General features: G+C 36.2%; 2 protein-coding genes across 4 annotated transcripts in view; one reads left to right on the forward strand and one right to left on the reverse strand.

Annotated features, from left to right (window-relative positions):
• LOC112983647 (baculoviral IAP repeat-containing protein 5.1-A-like) overlaps positions 1-5,242 on the forward strand; it is a 45,389-nt gene extending 40,147 nt beyond the window's left edge. For all 3 annotated transcript variants that reach the window (XM_064515123.1, XM_064515122.1, XM_064515127.1), the window contains one exon: positions 5,131-5,242. The gene's annotated coding sequence lies outside the window, so the exon portion shown is untranslated. The remainder of the gene's footprint in view (positions 1-5,130) is intronic.
• DNAH7 (dynein axonemal heavy chain 7) overlaps positions 1-16,732 on the reverse strand; it is a 122,345-nt gene that overhangs the window by 45,369 nt on the left and 60,244 nt on the right. The window contains exons 36-42 of the mRNA XM_026100623.2: positions 14,165-14,320; positions 10,782-10,950; positions 8,316-8,442; positions 7,200-7,419; positions 5,121-5,993; positions 4,038-4,267; positions 2,704-3,034 (exon numbers count right to left, since the gene is read on the reverse strand). Of these exons, the coding sequence (XP_025956408.1) occupies positions 2,704-3,034; positions 4,038-4,267; positions 5,121-5,993; positions 7,200-7,419; positions 8,316-8,442; positions 10,782-10,950; positions 14,165-14,320 (2,106 nt within the window). The remainder of the gene's footprint in view (positions 1-2,703; positions 3,035-4,037; positions 4,268-5,120; positions 5,994-7,199; positions 7,420-8,315; positions 8,443-10,781; positions 10,951-14,164; positions 14,321-16,732) is intronic.

A 16,732-nucleotide genomic window follows, 5' to 3' on the forward strand; every position in this document is an offset into this window, starting at 1 on the left:
AAACAGGTGTCTTGAGTTCTGGGAATGTTCATTTATGCCATATAAATGCAGACAAATGGTCTTGGCTGGATAAAATAAAAGAGAATCATTTCCATGGAACTGTGAAACAATGCTGCTGGAGCAACAACCTTTTTTTTAAAAAAAACAGCAACCCAGCAAAACATTCAAGCAAGGGAAAGAGGGAGAGCAGGCATATAAGATCAGTGAATTTGAGTGAGGCAGTCAGAAAACTGACTGACAGGATCTCCAAGGGAAGAAGCTTAAGAGAAAGAACAATCAAAGAAAGTCAGCTGCTCCAGGAAACAATTAACCCAATTCGGACAAGGGTTGTAAGCAGAGTAAGAGGCCATCATAAATGCTGAATACAAACTCAGCTGCAATTAAAAAGCAATATTGAAAGTAACAAGAAAAATCCTGTAGCTACAATAATTGCAAGAATAAACATGGGAAGTTTTGGTTAAGTTCTCAGTGGATAGGGAACTACATCAGCAAATGACATATACAGAGTCAAAATGTTTGCATCTGATGTCTCAAAAAGGTGAGCTGTAAGTAGATGACTAGCATAATTGATAATACTGTCAAAACTGAGCAAAGATTTGACCAAGTGTCTACCCCAGGTCCAGAAGTATGCAGTATTTTCGTTAATGATATGAATGTCAGAATAGAGAATATGGTCATTAAATTTCACACCAAAAGAAAGCGGGGAGTAAATGCAAATAAACTGAAGGAGAGGACAGGAATTCAAAATGATCTTGACAAATGGGAGAAATGGTCTGAAAAAAAGAGAAAAAGTATACTGGAACTAGCACAAAAAAAAAGAAAGAAAACCCAAAGAAATAGAAAGCAATGATTTTGTAATAGAGACTGATATGGTGTTAGCATATATCACTACACATGTCAACGCTATTAAAAACAGATAAACCTCAAATTAGAAATGAGATAATCCTCCTCTACTCTTCACAGTATTTGGCTAAACCTCAGCTGAAATACTATATTCACCTTTGGGCAATGCACCAGAAATGAATATATGGAGAAAGTCTGGAAAGAAAAACTAGAAAAGCTGCTTTGATTTTTGAGAAAAGATTAAAAGAATAGGGATTACTTAGCTTAAAAAACAGAATACTGAAGGTGGTGAGATGGATGATATCGTCTTTAACTGCGTAAGACGAAGAAGAAAAGAATTATCTGTTGTCCGTGTCCACAGGGAGGATGACAGAAAAACAGGTTAAATTAGGAAGATTAATGTAACCACTAGGAAAGTCTTCCTAATGATAAAAGTGTAAAGAAGTGAAGCAGATTACAAGTGGATGACACAGCAATTGGAAGTTGTTAAAAACATAAATGTCTGTCAGGAATGACACAAGTGTGGGCTGATCCTTCCTTGAGATAGTGATGCACTAGATAATTTTCTGAGGTCCTTTCCAGTCTATATTTTAGTGACTTTATACATATACTCCTATGAAACTTAGATGTCAATAGCAAAGTAACACCTGAAATTACACTTTTTCTAATCCTTGGTGAATGGTGGGCTGCACTAAGTTCCAAATTTCCTTCTGAGGATAAAAACTCATTTCAGCAGTCCTGAATTATTTATAGTTCTGTTTTTCCAGACAAGGCACTCTTCTGCATATTTATATTCATAGCTTTATGTGCACAATTTGCAACCTGCGTCCTGCTCAACTTATCATTAGCATTGGCATGGGTGAATGAAAAACAAAGAGTCCTGTACTGGGAGGTAAGCTCTCCCACACACAGGGCTTTTGTGCTTATATCATGCACTTGACTAGATTTTGAGGAAAAACATTTTTTTTCCCTTGGAAGTTCCTACTCCAGTTTTCTTTCTCTTGTATTATCATATTATCTTCTTGGATATGTTAGGCACTGACGGCAGCTGAAGCATTGCTTCATTAGCCATCAAAGCGTTTTTCTTGTCTCAGCTAGGTGACTTCTTGTTATTCACAGGTATAATGCAATTGCCTTGAAGTGACAAAGCCGCCATTCATGTCACAAACCATGCCAATGATCTGAATATGAGAGAATCTAAAATTTCTGATACCAAACAACCATACTTGTAAAGAGCAAACCATCTGCTTGCTATCTAAGAGGCTTTCCTTAATATGTATTTGCAAATCTTCCAGTAGCAATAGGTGAAGCACACAGTCCATCCTCACTATGACAATCTGAGAGACTTCCTTTCATCCTACCATAGCCAAATCATCATCTAGGCATGGAAAACCTGAATATCTGTAAAACCAGAGGTGGCAGCCAACACAGTCATACTCTTATGAAGAGTAGTCCCTTAAAGGGGGGAGTACCACAGAATTTCAATCTCCATTTCTAGATTCTGAAAGACTGGATGTAAAAATATTAGTTAACAGGCTTGCAGTTTCTGAATAAGAAAGTAAAAAGCATACTTTTTCTAATTTCTAAATTGCTGATTCAAAATATTTTATAACTATCAATTTTGAAATGTCTAGAATAATAAACATTTGATCTTTTAGTCCACAAGATTTTAATTGTAGCTTTTTCACTAGAAAGTAAAGACAGAATAAGATTTTGCTTTTTAAAATCGGAAGATTTCAAGAAGTTACTAAACTATAAACCTTTGTATCAATCTAATGTGAAATCTGAAAAGGCAGACATTCCATGCTTTTGTTTGTCTGAAAACCTCTCCAGTGTGTAAATACGTATCGTTAGCCATACCTGCGCAGTGAGAATGTCAAGGGCAGCCAGAGCACTTTCTAAACATGGCATGGCTTGTGCTAAGTCAGCATCACATTCATCTTTGATGACTTTTGCAGCCATAGCTTGTTCATTCGCCACTATTTCATCAGCTTTAACAATTTTTTCAGTTTTGGCTACTTCCAAGGATTCTTTTTCAATAACCATCATCATCTCATCAACCTGCTTGCTAGCTTCCTGCAACTGAGGATGCAGAGCTCCCAGCTCAGATTGCATCAAGGCTACTTGAGATGCAGCAGACTCCAGTTTCTCCAAGCCAACTTCGTATCTTCTTTTCATTTTCATCACCTCACTGAAAATAAATAGCATTTAATTATAAAGATATTTGATGCTACTCTCAATATTCAAATGCTCTGCCAAACTTGTTTTATTTGCTCAACAAAGCAAAGAGCAGGAATTACTTGAGCCATAACATTTAACTGTTCTATCATGTATACTCACAGAAGGGGAAATAGATAAATAACTGTTGGGAACAGCTCTGTTGGCAGAAGCTACAAAAATTGAGATAACGAAATATATTACAGACAAAAAAAGCAGAGGGAGGAGACAGGGACAGATTTGTGAAGATGATTAGTTAAGTTGAGGTTGGAATCGGATTAATATCATTGGGAAAATCATTTTAGCCGCAGAATGTGAACAGCTCTCCTGACAGCCAGCTGTGCATATCAAGAAATTCCAAAGGCTTTGGGTCACTATTTTCAAGATTACACTTCTTTATTTCCTGACTAATATACTCCACTACCTTTTGAGTTTCTTGATGCACACAATAATTCACACAGCCCATTGGGTAAATTAAGCATTTGTCTTAATTCACACTGCACTGTCCTATCAATGGGCAGGAGAGGACTAAAGAAGAGAAACTCTCCGTCCCTTGCAATGAGAGTAGAACAGATGTGCACATGCATACAGAGGTCCTTTCTGCAGAGGCACAGCTGTACCGCACTAGGAAGCCAACACACACACACATAGTGTGGAACCACACAGTTGAAACCACACAGGTACCAGGCTGCATTAATTACTCTTGTAGTATAATATATACAATCAACAGATAGCAACATGACTATGAATGTTAGAAGTGGTCTAACGCAAGAAGATTTTAAAAGTGTCAAGTCAGATCTTCAGTCCAATAAGCAAGCATGTGTCGTAGGAATACATTTAATCTATCTACCATTCTGTCAATTTAAATTAACTCAGAGCACTTCATCTATTTTGTTCATATTAGCTACAATAGATAGAAAATAATATTTTGGGTGAACTTCGATTCCTCTAGAAAAGTCCACATTATAAATCCTCACGTGCGCTTCTTTTCCAGTAGACTTTTGAAAGTGGAGATCAGTTCCAAGTATGAGGTAGGTGTGACATAGTTGTGTCTTTGAAGCTCTGCATGGTATAAGTCAGATAAAACAATGGTAGATATATGAAAGCTTTTACACATATCGATACAGCCACTCCGAGTTTCTTCTGACATTTCAATATCTTCTAAGAAGCGAGAGGCAACAGCTTCTAATGCATCTTCTGGCCATGTCTAAAACAAATGAATAAATACTGCTCTCATATTCAGAATTTCACATTCATAACACTTTCCAAAAATGTATCTTTACCCCATTTCATAGATGAAGACACTAAGGCATATAGAAGTGACCTGATCTAAGATCACCAGAGAGGACAATAACAGAACTGGAAAAGAACCCAGTTATCTCGGTATTCAGTTCAATCTCACTGTTTTATTTCATCTAGTAGAAACATTGTTATTAAAAGGAAAACTCTGCATTCTCAATACAGCCATAGGGGTCTATAACTCTCTCTTTGCTTTTCCTCTTCAAAGTAAGGTTTGCAGATACAATAGTACATTTTAAAACTTCATGAACTCTGAGTTCCTCAAATTCTTTGTATGATGAAATTCTACATCTTTAATATTGTGTGTAAGGTCTTTTGCATATAACAGTAAGATGGAACTCAGTCTTACTGCAGAGTAGTTGGAAGAAAAATCTGGTTTTCTGCATCAAGAGATGTCTGTATTTTTGATGGTATTTCACTTTCAAACTCTTTGGCAACCTACATTCTGATAGCCCTGGCAATAGAAGATATCACTACATACTTCAGTAATGTCTACAGTACTGCGTTCACTCAGTTTTATTCTTACATCAGAATCAGACAGTTATTTTCTTCATGATTTTGCATTCTGCCTATACTGGCCTTCATCACAATCAGGATGGTTGTAACAGTGTAAATAAGTTAGAACACGACACTAAGAAAATCCAAGATGTTTTTCACTGCTAATTTGACCAAAGAGAATTACTTGCTACCAAAAGAGTTGAAGTCATGTTTCTAAAGCACTTTCATTAGAATAACAAGCACCATTAACTCTTTGTTTTTACCTGAAACCAGTCGAGTGTGCAGCAGTTGACAAGAGCTGGAAATTTTCTAAGACGATTACGGAAAGCATCTCCAATGGGACTCACTGCCAATACTACATGAAGCCGATCTCTGCAACGATCCGTGAACATGTTAAAAAGAGCTATAGGACTGCCATCAGTCTGTTTTGTCCTGTCTCGCTGGCGATCGATTTGACGCATTCGTTCACAAATTTCTTGCTTCTCATCTACTGCAAAGAGGTTTGGCACTTCACCTGCATTTAGTAAGTTATTAATGTCTTCTAAGAATGACTCCTTTTTTATCTGTGTATCTGTGAACAAGAAGACTCCCTGCATTTCTCCTTCAGTAGATTTTCTTAGTATGATTTTTAAATCTTCATGCCACTCACTGGTACCATAGCTTTTACTTATTTCAACCTGGAAAAGCGTGTAATCAGCCATATGGGCTGCTAATCGAGTAAGAGACTGCCGACCACTACCTCCAACACCAACAAGGAGGGCATGGCTTCGAGGCTGTTTCAGAATACGTGAAATTCTACAAATATGTTCTATAGCAAATCGGAACAAAACAAGCTGCATTGGTTTTTTGCTCATGTTATTAAACTCTTCAAGGTGACTCTCTACAACCAATCGCAATTGATCTACATTATTAATCTCCCTGTAGTTAGTGTCATCTCTTTTAGGGTCATGAAAATCACAAAACATTAGGCTACGTAAGTCATCTTCTTCCACTCTTCCATCATTATTGAAGTCTAGATTCTGGAAAAGTTCATGAAAGTCTTCATGTAAGTCATTTTTCACTACTTCTTGGATAAATCCAACAAGCCAGGCCCGATCGGGACCATCCACCAAACGATCATAATATACTCTAAGAACCTGTATAACAAAAATACAATCCTTTTAATAGTTGCTTCTGCTCTTTAATTTACACTTATTTTAATTAAGATGAAAGAAATTTAAATCTGAAAAAGGTTTCAAAGTATAAATTATCTTAAACTTCACTACATAGAAAAAAATAAAATAGGTGCTTAGAATCAATTTGAAATTTTTGAATATTACTTCTGAATGGAAGTGAAAATCCGTATGGAAATACACACGTGCACGTGTGTACACACACGTATTTATAAACACTTTATATAAATGCATAAGAGACTGCTGCAAAAAGGAAGGGAATATTTTGTTCTTTCTGCCCTGACCAGATAGGACCAGTTATGAGTTTGTATTTCAGGAAAGAAATATTAGATATTAGAAAATCTGTTTTATGAAAAAGTGAAGAACATGAATTAGAGTCCCTGGGAAGGCTGAACTGCCTTCATCTTAAAGAACTGTAAGAAAGTTAGAAAGACATCTTCAGGAGTTACTTTATGTGATCCTGCTTTGGGGAAGAAGGATGGACTGGATGATCACCAAAGATCCCTTCTATGGGGACTTTACGTTGATTTGATTCTATGAACTGTATTCCTGCGTTATAAACTATAACTAAATATTTTTAAAAAAGCAACGGTTATCACTGACTTTGCTTTCTTTTAATCTGGGGGGATTTTGTGCTTTATTCTTCTTATTTCTAAAAGGGACGATTCACTTCCACTCATCTAGTTTGTCTACTTTATTATACCTCAAAGACAGTATTTGCTGAAGACAGACAACTCAAGAGTTTCTTCTAAAGAGGGCCTTGAAGGGAAAAAGAAAGTAGGGACCAAAACACAGATGTCTTATATTCCCAGTGACCCTGGACTACTTGCTACTCTTCTCACTATTGATCTGTTGCTTGGGAGGAAGGAGAGAAGAAACAGAAAGGGACTGTGCAGTCATTCGGAGCAGCAGAGACTATATAGTCATGCAAAAGGATGGAAGGAACTGACAATCCATTTCTCTACTTTGAAAAAGTTTGATTTCCTCTATCTGTACACAAACCATAATTAAAATCTTAGTAAAACAAAATCCTTTTGCATGACTGTGATATGAATTCATAGTTATCAGCTAATAGAAAATTATATTGTAAAAATACTAATACAGCCCTAAGAAATCTGCACCTTCTTATTATTTATAAAAAATATCATTTCTTGGTTTTAGTTGATTTACCTCATGAACCCAGAGACGCTTTATCATTCCTACAGATTCTGTTGTTTCAGGCCTTGACAGGCAAACACCTTGAATAACACGTGAAAAATCACGGAGGTTGAACAAATAGTGAGATTTGGCTGGGATAGGAAGCAGATTCTTCATAGCTTCTTTATACATAGACATAGTTCCATTAATCAATTGTGGCATCAATTCTACGTATTCTGATGGAAAGCTATAACTGACAGGTTATAAAAAGTGGTAAGAACAGAATGATTCTCACAATTCCATCATATTAATATGTGAATAAACAAATAATACGTAAGAACACTGATTTACTTCTGAGCCTATGTCAGTTTCTAAGTTCTGTGATTATACTTCCTCACAGACAGTTTTACAAGTCTTAGTTCTCTTACTGGATTAACAGATTAACTCAGTCTGTGAATCAAATCTAGCAACTGTGGGACTCACTGACAAGTTTGCAAATGTAAGTTAACTGATTCTGTCTGTTTGTTTTTATTACTAACAACAACAATGGGAAAGACGGGACAAACAGCCCTTGCTCTCTTCTGGGATATCTCTTCTCCCTCAAAGGTTAAGAAGCTGTCAAAGCACAAACCTGGTCTACAAACAGGATATAACAATCTTTTGGGACCTAGCAGTCAGAATGGATAGAATAATGGAATCTGAAGCAACAAAACTATAAAAATTCCTGATAATGGAATTAAAATATATGTAGTGGTGAAAGGCCAAAAAGAGAGTCAGTTTCTACAGCCTTCTCAAACCACAGGAAACCTAAAAGCACTTTCCAGTTCTATACTTAGAATAATGACTAACGAAATTCTATTTTTATTTATTACACATCAAAGAATAGTGTTACAGAAATATCTCAACTAACTGAAGTAGCCTTAAGCAATCTAATGCTTTGTTAGAGACTTCAGAACAAAAACCTCTCCATGAGAGTTTTTTAGTACAAGCCCTAGCTCTATGGAGTAATGAACACCTCAAAAGGTATAGGAAACCACAGATGCTCATTTATTTTCAGGAGCACGGACCTATAAATGTGTCTTGCAGATTTCCTACCGGCATAATTTAAATAGTGACTTTGATTTTTCCAAATACATAAAAGTCACTTACCACGTAGTCAGATGCCAGTTTAAGATTCTAGAAAAAATTGTATACATGGATTCATCGTCAAACTCATTAATAGTAACTGTATTGAAGTGTCGCAAGAATCGTGGTGTTACTGGGTTTCGACCACCGCCTAAAAATTAGAAAGCACAAATACTGCAAATAATAGAAAAATTTAGACTAAAACACTAAAGCCAAGCAATTTTTTTCTACTATTCATCTTTAATACAGCCATCAGGCTCATGTACACTAATCATAGCCCTAATGAATGCAATGAGACAGAAAAAAATATTCATAGTATTCAGTGTGAATCTGTTCTCCTGTAAACAACAGCAGTCTGTAAAATATAGACTGAAATGGTCAGATTACATATATGTAGAGAGTTGACACTATTTTAACTATGCTTTTGGCATGGAAGAAAATTCTTTATCATAAACTCTAAACCTATATTCTTAATTTTCAAAGCATCCCATGAAAGAAGCCTCTGTAACTAATGCTGTGTCCTTTATTCAATTTAATTTAAATTATATCTCAGTTCTAGAGTTAGTAGTTTTTATGACTAGATTGTGATTTGGACAATGAATCTATGTATGGAAATAAGGGGAAGACAACTGTATCAATTTACTGGATACTTGCTCCTTGTTTTGGGAATCCAGGGATAAGCTGCTACACAACATGTTCAGCATTCCTATAGCTGAGCAGCTGTAAGAAGTGGCTGAGAAGTGGGCAAGCTTCCATTCCTAACATCAGGAGCATGGTTAGGGGCAAATCCCCAGGAGGCAGATCCACCAGTGTAAAACTTGGCAAGTTAGACACAGGACTTAGGAGCCTGCACAAATGAAACTAAGACTTCCGGCCTAGAGCTATCTCACATTCAGTCAGTTGAGAATGCAAGCAAAACTAGTGATTGTCTAAACTTAACTGCACATGCTTTGCTAGAATCTACGGAGGAGTCTCAATATTTTATGCTAAATAGACCAAGAGAAAGTTACTCATCTTACTTCCTTCCACCCCGACTAAGGTTGTCTTTTGGACACAGTATTTCACAATGCATCTTAAAGTTTACACATGCACTGATGGCAAAATTATACAAGCTATTAAGATAAAATATGTATTCTATCCAAAAGATAAGGCTTCTCAAATAGAAATTTTAAACCTAACTTTAACAAAATATCTTTAAAAGAATAAATACTGCTTCAATAGCACTGTATACATGTGTGCAGAAGGTTTCAGATTTTAATTGCTATATTCAGAGAAAAATTGAACTAAACACAGGCTGGACAAAAGAATATAATTCTGAAACTTCTGGAAGCAGCTTCCGGTATAAAGCTATTAAAATAAATTCTTCAGCCTGAAGCTGAATTGTGATATTTGATACAAACAGTTAGGACCATCAACTTGTTCATTTGATCAGTCTGTTTTGTACCATTCAACTGGAAGAGTACTAGAACAAAACTGGCTACAGACTTCTCCAGGGAAAGAAAATTCTATCTATTTTCAAAATAACTTAGTCAGTTCTACATTATCACCCTGAGAGAGCCATGTAGCATGAAGATAGGCTTTACAACAAAAGTGTCTCCAAGATTTGGCCAGTGTAAAAAAGACCTGTGCAATTAAGTTATGCCAGAAGCTAGTACAATTCATGACTTCGCCTCAGCTTAGGAAAAGTAAGGATGGCTTAAAGATTTTCACAGTTTCCTTCTGCTCAGTTATTCCACAGACTGACCCTTAGATGCAGTGCTTTGAATTGTATGTGAACGCTGCCTTTAATTTTAAATGATTGTAAGAAGCAATTTTGTTTCTTTAGGAAACCAGATAGATGAATAAATGATGGGCCCTATCCTAAATGCTGTCATGCGTCACTGCTCAGAACGCAAAAAATGAATGTATAAATTCTTTAAAAACAAGCAAAACCTCAAAGAAACTAATTCCTCTTTTTAACTGTTACAAATGTGCAAAACTCAATTCTTTTAAGTAAATATGCAGCCCAAAAATTATAGTAATAGAGTAAATCAACACTTATCTCTATCTATATATTGTCAGTATGTAAACAGTCTATCAGAAATATAATTACCTCTTTATGTCATATAGTTTACTTTATTTTCTACCAAATAAAGGCAAGGTTTATCTGCCTAAAAACTCCATTTAGCACCATTTTAGAAAAGCTTATAAGAAGAATAAAATTGATTGAAGGCCAGAGGGTCTCATTAGACTAAAGGAATTTCAGAAATACTGTATAGACACATTCTTGCGTTCCTACAGGGCTATCTTACTTACTGGCAGGCTTGGGTAGCTTCTTTGCTACCCCTCAGCCACTCTACCATGCCTCCTGTTCATGTTTCCTATAAACAATGGGTTCCCTGAATCCTATCCCTTCCCACAGACACCCCAGGTGTAAAATTATGCATCAGTAAGCATTCAGCCTTCAGAAACCAAAGAAACAGGAAAACGCATACAATACGCATTTTTTACCTGGGGGTCCCATGGCACATATGATCTGAACGTCCACCAGTTTAATCATTGAGGAGTCTTTAAGGTCATACCAATTCCAGTGATCTAACCACTGACGTAGTAATTCAACAGCAGGTTGAGCACCATAGACCTCTCGTGCTGGCATATTAACATCATCGACAAATACAACCTGAAAAGGAAAACATAAATGATTATTTATTTAACTGAATATATGCCATCATTTGGCTTGATTCCAAAAACACTGCACATCAATTCACTCCCACTGAAATGAATGCAAGTAACATATGTAAATACGTGTTTTTGCAAAGTGGCCCTATTGCTGAGTTAAATAATAATTAAACTTATGAAGCAACTATGCCTGTCTAAAGCTGTTCCAAAACGTACCTACAGAGGACAGGAAAAGTGCATCTTTCTTCTTATTATCAAATGTATTTAATGAATAAAGGGCAAACTAGCACTTGCTTTTTAAACTTTAGTGTCCTACTCACATGCCTTGAGTTCTGTTTTTTGGAAACAGAAAATTCTTTTAAATTTATTAAATATATTTTAAATTTATTAAACATTAAATCTTTCTTGGCTATTCCTATAAAGCACAGACCACTGCTTATCAGAAAACTTCTTCAAACAATTAAACTAATGTGACCAATGCATGTTCTACATGCATTTATTTTATTCCCTTTCTTCTCATTCTCTACATGACAGCAGAAATTTGGTCAAAATGAAAACAGGTTATATCATGGGCCTTGTAACCTATTTAGCCTTCTAACTTGGGCAACAAAATGAGACGGCTATGAAGAGGGTTATTGGTCAACACAGATTAAGACAAAAATTCATCTCAGGATTATCTTTACTTTTTTTTAAGAATAGTCTAAGATAAATCTTGAAAGAGCAGTTTTTTGAGAGGAAAACCTCAAAACACTACCTTTAAATGGTACTTCCTTCTAGAACTTCTAATAAAAACATATTTTGCTGAGCAATTATTAAATAAGCAATTATTAAATAATAGCTAGGAAATACTGAAAATAAGAAAAAACAAACATACTGAGGTCACATTATACAGTCATCAAATACAACAGCAGACAATTTTAATGGTGCTTTTGAAAATGCCACTGTAAATCACTGTTCAAAAAATACAAAAAGTCTATAGGAATCCTAAAAGTAGCATTTTTTGGATGAACACATCTTCCACAGTAATTTAAACATAATAATTTAATTTTCCTTAGAAGCTAAATTTTTCCCTAATCTGGGTTACAAAATATGATGATGGAAACTCCTTAGTTTTTAATTTTCAGTCTCATTGCAACTCCTCTAGATAGAGGAGAAAAGGATTTGTTCACTGCAGAAAAAAGAAGAATGTTATATCCTAATACCCTTCTCAAGCTTCTGACTAGTCCAGAGTTCCACACTGATCTTGAAGGGTTTGCCAGGAGTCAGTGATAATGACATAGAAGATTCAAATCTCCTTAATACTCCAAGATCATAGAATTTTTCAGGTTGGAATGGACCTCAGAGTTCATCTACTCCAACCTCCTGCTCAAAGCTGAGCTCTCAACACTGATTTCAGACCAGGTTGTTCAGGGCTTTTTCTTGTCAGATCTAGAAAAGCTCCACAGAGATTCCACAGCCTCTCTGGTTTCCTCCTTGTCTGCTTATTTACCCTCAAAGTGACTTTCTTTCCTTATATCCAGTCAGAACTTCCCTGGTTTCTATCTATGATTATTTGCTCTCATTTTCCTGTTAGGCATACCAGTGCAGAGCTTGGCTTCACCTTCTTGTCTCCCTCCTCATCAGTACTGGAAGGCTGCTATTAGGTCCTCCTAAAGCCTTTGTTTCTCCTCGTTGAACAAGGCTTTCTCCTAGTTTTGCAAAGCTTGTGCTCCCGTCTCTTGACCATCTTCGTGGCCCTCTGCCGAACCTGCTAGAATTATCAACATCCTTCCTGTCTTGTAGGGTTCAAAACTGAATGCAGTATTCCATTCTAACAAGCACCGAGTAAGAAGGAATAATCACTTTCCTTGAACAACTGAGCTATAAATTTCCTAACAGCATCCATGCATACCTAGCCAGTGCGTCTGCATTTCTAATAGACTGTCCTCATCTGCCCCTCCTGTTTATGTCCTTTTTGAATTGGACCAACAGTTCCTTTTTCAGCTAAGCCAGTCTCCTGCTACATCTGCTTGTTTTCCTGAGTGTCAAGATGGACTGTTTCTGTTCTCAGAGGAGGCTGTCTGTAAGGATCTGCCAGCTCTCTTGAACTCTGCCCTTCAGAGCTGCCTCCCTCCCACAGGATCTCATCTACCAATAATAAGTTGAATAAGCCAAAGTCTGGTCTCCTAAAGTTCAAGGTTTCTGCTCTCGTATTTGCCTTCCTCACTCCTCTCAGGATCTTGAACTCTATTATTTCCTGACTGCTACAGACAAGTCTGCCACTGACCTTATGCCCTTGACCAGATCTTCTTTGCACACAAGCAGCATATTCAGGAGACCATTAAGCCCTGTTGGCCCATGTAGCAGCTGTTAAGAAGCTGTGCCCAATGCCCCACAGAAATGACCTGGATTGTTTGTGTTTGGCTGTGTTGCCCTTCCAGCAAATGTCAGTGAAGTAACACATCTGCGATGTGGAGACTTCCATGGGATGACTGGAAGATTTTGCCCACTTCCTCACCCTGACCAGGTGGTCCGTAACAAACTCCCACCATGAAGTCACCTTATTGGTAACTGGCAGGCTCACCACACCTAGGTGACCAGCAGGCTGCATTTGCTCCTACCTTATTCTTTCCCTTTATCCAAAGGATCAAGGAGAATACCACCTGGGCTCCCATGTCCTTCACCTTTGCCCCCAGAGCTCTGTAGTCCTTTTTGGTTTATTCCAGCTCTCCCTTCACAGTTCATTGGTGCCCATGTAGATGAGCAACAAGGGGTAATAACCTGAGGGCTGAACAAGCTTCAGTAGTGTCTCCACAATATACTAGATCCAGGCCTCCAGCAAGTGACAGAATTTCCATGATTTTACTTCCAGATTTCTATAAAACTCTGAAACCACAATACTGCCAAGAGCTACGCTGTCAGCAACCTGCTTGCCCATACAGAAGTCTTATCTCAAGCATAAGATCACAAAATATGGAGTGGGAAGTATGATAACACTGTTCACAGTTACTCATATCATTTTCTTCTGTTGATTAAAATAAGATGCATATTACTGGGGGAAGGGAGAAGAAGGGACACATGAGGATCTATACTAGGAGAATTATATCTCTGACTATTTCAAAGTAAGTATCCTTTCTTAATATTACTTGTGATCACAGTTGAGAAAATAATGCATTTACATACTTATTTGCATTTACACACTTATTTATGTACATAAATATATGTTTATCAGTTACCATTCTTTTCCCAAGAGGAGGTCCAAAAACTCTTTTTCTCCTTTTATCCAGCTTTGACATGATAATATTCTGAGTCTGAGCTGCTGTAGTTTGTGCTGAAAAGTTAATGAGTAGTGGCTTGTAGACTTCTTTATTCAAATTATTTAAAAGAAAATTCTGGAAAGATTGTGAAGAACAGACAGTTGAACTACATATGTAGATAACACAAATTCTATAGCACTTCAGCAAATGACAATCAACCTAAACAGATATTTTTACATCGTTTTTATTTCATCTAAAATGATCAAATAGTAATTTATCTCTAACAGAATTCTTTAATAATGATATTTCATCAGATAAACCAATCCTCTTGGATAATTCAAAACATAATAACCCTAATTCATCAGAGAAAAATTGCTACCTCCCAATATAGATATTTTCATATTTTCTCAAAAAAAATCTACCTATTGTATAAATTTAGTATGTTAATGTTTTGTACAAACACATCATTGCATAATACCAATTAGATCTGACTAGATTTATATTGCCTTACAAATCCACACCCAAATTTGCACAAGTATCCACAAGTCCAAATATTTATGCCTACTTTTGGTGAGTCTCCAGGAAATTTCTTTCAAAGAGTATAGCAAGAATATCTAAAGATAAGCTTTACCCTCAAGATTAGTAGTATTTTGTAATACTACTGCCTTCCAAAGTCCCTTTTGTTAGCTGTGATTCAACCTCTGGGGGAACTCTATGTGAAGGTCACCATTTCAAGTAAGACTCATGGGACTCATTCCTTAACTAGTATTAATTTGTCATTTAAACTAGTGATGTTATGTACTCACAGAAAACAGAATAAGGGTGTAAATAGCTCACTAGGAAACACCAAGCATTCCCACTGTTCCAAGTGGAATCTATTTGGGCAGCAGAACACCACAGTGTTTTAGAATGCAGTGTGAGAGTTTCTGCTAGAGAACACCGTTTAAAGACAAAAATATCTGTCTGAGGGAAAAAAGATCTGTCAGATCCATCTGAAGAATTAACATTGATCCAACCTTTTCATCTAGTAAATTAGAATCCTCTTCTGTATTACTCATACTTTTCTTTTAATAACCACGACAAAATTAGAATGATCAAAGCATCACTCAATGACTGAAGATGAAAAAAAAGGAACTAATCTATCCCAAAATAATGATGACTCAATTATTTCAAAATGCTAACGAAGTCTGCTTTCAATCATACAGTCTAACTTATCCCTTTAGAAAGAAGAAATAATATTTGCAGATTTGGAAAAACTGAAGAAGCATTAATCTTGACTTCTGATTCAAATACATAAAGTTACAATGCTTTTTACGAGGGTATTATTTCCTTTTGATTATAGTTTCAAGAGTTCTGAAAAATATATTGTATTTGGCTGTAACAAGTCATTACTTAACTTACATCTTTTTATTACTATCACGTGTTTTAGTTATCACCAGGTACATATATACTAAGGACTAATATATCTTGCCTCTTCCAATATAAAAAAAGCAGCTGTCAATGGCTTGTTTTCTGTTGAGTGCTCAGTGTGCTCAGCGCTCATCTTACTTACTAAACAGAACTCATATCGTATTCAAAAGACAAAATTAAAAGACAAACTTTTCTATGCCACACACCACTACAGAGACATGGAAAGATCACAGGCAAAATATTATGCAATATTCTAATTTCGCATACTAACAACTTGATTTTTAAAGAACACAAATTCTTTATGATCAAATCACAACTCTAACACATATAAATCACAGCACTTCAGCGCTTCTCCAAATCAAAAAGCATGGATTCAAATCAGCCATCCATAAAACAAGGAACACAATAACTGGGTGTGAAAAGTTTGACTTAAGTGACTTTTTTACCATTACAGAGGACATCTCTATCAGCAACAGGGACAAAACTCATCCCCCTGTGGCTGTTTTGCTGCATTTACAGCAAACTTTCAAACTTCTGCAAGTGGAGCAGAGGTTCTACGCACAACATCTAACAGGGTTTTGTTTTGTTTTTTATGTACACAGAGTAATATCCAGTTGTGAGAAGGGGACCCTGGGGCAGGGGGAAACAGTGCGTGATCATGCAATTCAAGAGTTTGTCATAATGAACGCAGAAGGTGCATTCTTGTATAAGGTAGAATTTATTAGCTCCTGAACTATCTATTTTAGAACCTTAATAACCTTTTTAATGTATTGTGTGTGTCTTAAATACTATGCAATCTAATACTGCTGTCTAGATAAGGTGGCTGGTTTGAGATACCAATGTATAACATAACTTCTTTGAATATTACGATATTGTTGACATTGCTACTTCCTAGAAAACAAAAGTCTCATGTTGAAATAATTAACTATTTAGACATTGAAAAATAAATCTTTTTTCTCCTTTCAACGGTCAGATTATCAACTTTAGAAATCCTGGAAGTAGATCAAGAATTATCATTTCACCAAGAATATTTTGTTTCAGAAATAACAGCAGTTGTGTTCTGCCATTTCCACTGAAACTAAAAGCTCCAGTCAAATTAGATTATCACTATTATTTGGGTTTCTTTTTCATTTTCTC

The sequence above is a fragment of the Dromaius novaehollandiae genome, chromosome 7 (assembly GCF_036370855.1).
Source record: "Dromaius novaehollandiae isolate bDroNov1 chromosome 7, bDroNov1.hap1, whole genome shotgun sequence".
NCBI lineage: Eukaryota > Metazoa > Chordata > Aves > Casuariiformes > Dromaiidae > Dromaius > Dromaius novaehollandiae.